The following is a 4,955-nucleotide window of genomic DNA, read 5'->3' as shown; positions in this document are numbered from 1 at the left end:
GTTTCCTAAATAGCTGGAACTACAGGCATGCGCCACCATGCCCGGCTAATTTTTCTTGATTTATTGTAGAGATGAAGTCTTGCCGAATTGCCCAGGCTGGTCTCAAATCCCTGGGCTCAGGCAATCCTTTCACCTCCTCCTCCCAAAGTATTGGAATTACAGATGTGAGCCACTGCACCTGGCCTCCCATCTCTATTTTAAATATTTAAAAATAAAATAAAATAAGGCCGGGCATGGTGGCTCATGCATGCAATTCCAGCACTTTGGGAGGGTGAGGTGGAAGGATTGCTTGAGCTGAGAAGTTCAAGACCAGCCTAGGCAGCATAGTGAGATCTCGTCTCAACAAAAAAAAGTTTTAAAAATTAGCTGGGTGTGGTGGCATGTGCTTGTAGTCCAAGCTGCTTGGGAGGCTGAGGTGGGAGGATTGCCTGAACCCAGAAAGTCCAGGCTTCATTGAGCTGTGATTGTGCCACTGCACAGCCTGGACAACAGAGACCCCAATTCAATCAATCAATAAAAAGTCCAATTTGAATCACCTCCTCCAGGAAAGCTTCCCAGCATCCAGAAGAGCTGCCCAGGTCCCCTTCAGGTACTCTCAGATATTATTTTGGATTGTATTAGAATGATGACAACAGTAACCCATGTGGAAGGCACTGTTCTATCTTATCTCACTTAATCCCTCTATCAATCTTTGGAGGTAGGTGCTATTATCATTTCAGTTTTATGTATGTATGTATGTATGTATGTATGTATGTATTTATTTATTTATTGAGTTGGAGTCTCACTCTGTTGCCCAGACTGGAGTGCAGTGGCCGTATGTATGTATGTATGTATGTATGTATGTATGTATGTATTTATTTATTTATTGAGTTGGAGTCTCACTCTGTTGCCCAGACTGGAGTGCAGTGGCCGCTCCCAGCCACCACAGCCTCTACCCACTGGGCTCTGGCAATCCTTCCACCTCAGCCTTCCGAGTAGCCAGAATTACAGGTGCGCGCTACCACGCCTGGCTGATTTTTGATTTATTGTAGAGATGAGGTCTCACCAAATTGCCCAGGCGGGTCTCGAACCCGCGGGCTCAGGCAATCCACTCACCTCAGTCTCCCAAGGCGCGGGATTACAGGCTGAGCCACTGAGCCCGGCTTAGCATCTCAGTTTTATAATTGAGGAAACTGAGGCCCAGAGAGGTGAGTTGAGCAAGAAGTGATCTGCCCAAGATCACACAGCATACAGCAAGTGAGCTGGAATCTGAACCCAGACAGGCTAACTCCAGAGCCATGTGCTTAATCTCTGCTTCATGCTGTGTCCATCTTTGATCTTTTCTTTGACACAAGCATTTTTTGCTGCTGCTGCTGCTGCTGCCTGAAAATCGTTCCCTACACCACTTCCTCTGGAATGCCATGAGAGGCACAGCTGTCTTCTCCAAGCAGCATTTCCTCGCATATCATCACTCAGGCTGGGTGAGGTGCTGCCCCTGGGCTTCCTCTGTCACAGCACCAATCACTGTCTTCCCACATGGAACTTGGGGCCTAAGTCAGTAGTGTCCCTGGAGCCCAGCACAAAAACCCACAGAAGCCTCAGATGGTGTTTCCTTAATGAATGGGTCAGCCTTCCTCATCTTGGAATTCCCCTACCGCCTGGCACAGCTCCTCCACCAAGTCACAGAATGCTGACTGCACTTTCTAAGTGAAAATGTGAAATTATGGAGGCTCTGTTTCCTGTTCACACTCCCCCAGCCAGGCTGGGCTGGGTCCTGCATCCTGCTCCAACTCATGTTTTCTGCTCAAATCTGACTTCTTAGAAGAAGTGGAAGAAAAAGGGTGGATCTAGTAGGGTGCAGCAGCTCAGTCCTGTAATCCTAGCACTTTTGGAAACCCAGGTGAGAGAAATGCTTGAGCCCAGGAGTTTGAGACCTCTCGTCTCTACATAAAAATGCAAAAAAATTAGCCAGATGTGGTGGCGTGCGCCTGTGGTTCCAGTTACTAGAGAGGCTGAGGTGGAAGGATCGCCTGAGCCTAGGAGGTCAAGGCTATGGTAAGCCAGAATTGTGCCACTGCACTTCAGCCTGGGCAACAGAGTGAGACCCTGTCTCACACTCACGCGTGCGCGCACACACACACACACACACACACACACAAATAAAAAGGAAAAGAAGAAAGCCTGAAAGTACTTCCATTCTTGGGGAGCTTAGTTGTTCCTGAAACAATGTCAGTTTCCAGCCTTGCCGCCATATTGCAGTGAAACTTTAAGAGCATCACTTCATCTCTCTGAGACTCAGTTTACTTATCTGCAAAACATGCTTATTGATATTCATACCTCGCCGCCTCAGTAGGCTTCTTTTATCTATTTTATTTTATTTTATTTAGAGATGAGGTCTTGCTATGTTGCAAAGGTCGGTCCCGAACTCCTGGACTCAGGCAATCCTCTTGCCTCAGCCTCCCAAGGTGCCAGGATTCCAGGTGTGAGCTACTGCGCCCGGCCATTTACTCTTCCTAAAGTGTAAAATGTCGACAATAATTCACTTTCAACAAATGTTTATTGCACATTTACTATGTCATACATCTTGTTAAAAATTCAGTCTTCACAGTAACCCTTTGAGGTAGGCATTATTCATCTTCATTTTACAGATGAGGGAACTGAGGCTCAGGGAGGGCATATGACTTACCAGTTGTGCCTTAGGGCAAATTGCAGTGACTAGATTTATGCCACATGCATCAATACTCTTCCCACCCATTCCATTTCCCTGACTTCTGACTGGTGACAGTTAGTTAGGGCTTGACTATGCCCTCCATCTGGGTCTCCTCCCTAGGCCTTGGGCCCCCTCAGCATTTGCCTGTGAAGTAGATAAGGAGAAGCGGGTGTTTCCTGAGATGATGGAAAGATCTCTGTGGCACCTGACACTGAGATAACACTTTGAAAGAAGTTCAGTGTCTCACTCTTTTTTTTTTTTCTTTTTTTTTTTTTTTTTACAAAAGACTGGGGAGAGGGGTTGGCAAATTTAATCTATTTGCATCTTTACAGGCACTTTTCTTTTTACAAGTTGAAGACTTGAAAGATCCTTGAGGGAAGCCCAAAGAATGAATTTCAGTTCCCAAGGCCCTGACTCAGGAGCCTACCTCTGGGCTCAGGCAGTCCCTAGTACCAAGGTCAGGCTCATCTCCAGCCTGTGAAAGTCATTCAGCCGCATTCCTCAAAGATGTCTGGGTAATGCCGGAAGAGGACAGGCGGGTCCCTATCACCTCGGACCGGGGCCCGAGGCACAGCCCGGATCCCAGGCCTCCGGCCCCGCCGCCCCCCAGAGCAGGAGCGGTGGATCCACTGGTGTGCTTCCACAGCGAACTTCCTCTTGAAGCGCATGCCACACTCGGGGCAGGGGAAAGGCCGCTCACCTGAGTGCATGCGCCGGTGGCTGACCAGCAGCGACGGGTAGGTGAAGCGGCGGCCACAGTCTGCACACACATGGCGCCGCTGGCTGGCCTGAGAATCCACGCTGGGCACAGGAACAGGAGGCTGTGCACCTGTGATCTGGTCCCAAGCAGCTTTCGTGGGTAGCTGTGTTCTTGCTGGGCCCATGCTAATAGTCAAGTCAGGGTTGTGTTTAGCCAGCTCTTCAGGCCGCTCCTTCCCAGAAGTTTTTCCAGGTCCTTTGCCTGCTGGTCCTTTCTTGGGTTCCTCTTCCTTCTTGTTTAGGGCATCTCCTGGGAAATAGAATTAAGTTACATTTTAAAACACTTTTGCATAGACTGTGTCAGGATGCTTTTCGCTTAAGGCAGTGCCAGAAAAATACTGCCCAGTGATGAACACACAGCCTTTGGAGAAAAGTAAACAGTCTCTTAAGGGCCTTGGTTCCTCATGTGTCAAATGGGAACAATAATGGTTTCTTGACTTCCAGGATCGTTGGGAGGATTAGCTGAGTAGACACATGTTAAACATTTAGTAAATGCTCAATAAGCAGTAGCTATTATTAGTGTGGCTTCTTCATTTCTTGTAAGGTAAGACTGTTTTACAGATGAAGAAACATATTTGCCCAAGATCGCTCCACTGGGGGATGGTGAGGGGAGAAGTGCCAAGCTGTCACTTACTGGGCATTCTTCCTTGTACCACTCTGCCTTGTCTGAGGGATGTGAAAGACAGACCTGAAAGCACTTCCATTCTTAGGGAGTTTTAGTTGTTCCTGAACGAAAGAAAATGAGAAAGACCTAGAAACCTAAGCATCTTGGACCTGGGGTCCAGATCTCCTATTCTGGTCTCAACATTCTGAAAACTTTGCACCAGCTCTGCCTTTTTTCCTCTTCGAGTATCCAACACGGGTTGGCTCTTTAGTTTCTGTAGGGATGCTGGAAGTGGGGGCCTGAAAGAAAACTCTGCTAGACAGGAAGCCCTGGAAAACCAAGTTGGGGGAGACCTGGGACCATCCCTCACCTCTCCGAGCTCCTCCCAGGCTTTCCCCCTCCTCAGGATCCTGGGCGGCGGGGCTCCAAGCCTCACTCTCCTGTTCCATCCAAGAGATGAGGGCTGGTTTGGGGCCTGGGAATCCTGGGAGAGAACAGGGATCACAGTGCCGGCCTGAGCGGCTATCCTGGGGAGATGGCATCCCCCTGCCAGGGTGAGGGCACCTCCTCAGAACTTAGACTCAACTTGGACAGGGTCTGCAGTGCTCCTGCCTGAATGAGCGGGTGCGGGATGGAAACACTCCCGAGGAGGTACCTGAGCCCTGGGAATGGGAGGCGGCTGATGCTGTTGGTGGGATAGTGCAGGATTAGGGCTCACTGTCCCCTCGGTCCTTCCGTATCATCTCCCCTGTGAACCCCGGTGAAGGAGGGGGGCTCTGACCCGGGGCCTCACCGAGCGCGCCCAGGTGGCCGTAGGTCTCCCGCATCACGTCCCGGTACAGGGCCCTCTGCGCGGGCCGCAGACACCCCCACTCCTCCGGGGAGAAGTACACGGCCACGTCC

General features: G+C 49.9%; 2 protein-coding genes across 4 annotated transcripts in view; both read right to left on the bottom strand.

The window, feature by feature from the left end:
- The window catches only part of ZNF764 (zinc finger protein 764), a 23,048-nt gene that overhangs the window by 12,407 nt on the left and 5,686 nt on the right, over positions 1-4,955 (bottom strand). Inside the window, 1 exon segment of the mRNA XM_021712190.1 lies at positions 4,846-4,953. Within this exon segment, the coding sequence (XP_021567865.1) occupies positions 4,846-4,953 (108 nt within the window).
- ZNF688 (zinc finger protein 688) lies at positions 2,452-4,949 on the bottom strand. Of its 3 annotated transcripts, none has more exons than XM_021712193.1 (3): positions 4,423-4,949; positions 3,390-3,698; positions 2,452-2,492 (listed from the first exon to the last, which is right to left on the bottom strand). In XM_021712193.1, exons 1-3 carry the CDS (start codon positions 4,592-4,594, stop codon positions 2,467-2,469), a joined length of 507 nt encoding a protein of 168 aa, XP_021567868.1. In that variant the 5' UTR covers positions 4,595-4,949; the 3' UTR covers positions 2,452-2,466. The 3 variants fall into 3 exon arrangements, with proteins under 3 accessions (XP_021567868.1, XP_021567867.1, XP_021567866.1); XM_021712192.1 differs by lacking the exon at positions 2,452-2,492 and having other exon boundaries at positions 2,518-3,698; positions 4,423-4,536; positions 4,708-4,936; XM_021712191.1 differs by lacking the exon at positions 2,452-2,492 and having other exon boundaries at positions 2,518-3,698.

The sequence above is a fragment of the Carlito syrichta genome, unplaced genomic scaffold (genome assembly GCF_000164805.1).
Source record: "Carlito syrichta isolate Samal-C Ts95f unplaced genomic scaffold, Tarsius_syrichta-2.0.1 Scaffold303120, whole genome shotgun sequence".
Classification (NCBI taxonomy): domain Eukaryota; kingdom Metazoa; phylum Chordata; class Mammalia; order Primates; family Tarsiidae; genus Carlito; species Carlito syrichta.
The sequence above is the reverse complement of the archived record's forward strand: the minus strand, read 5'-3'. Positions and strand labels throughout refer to the sequence as shown.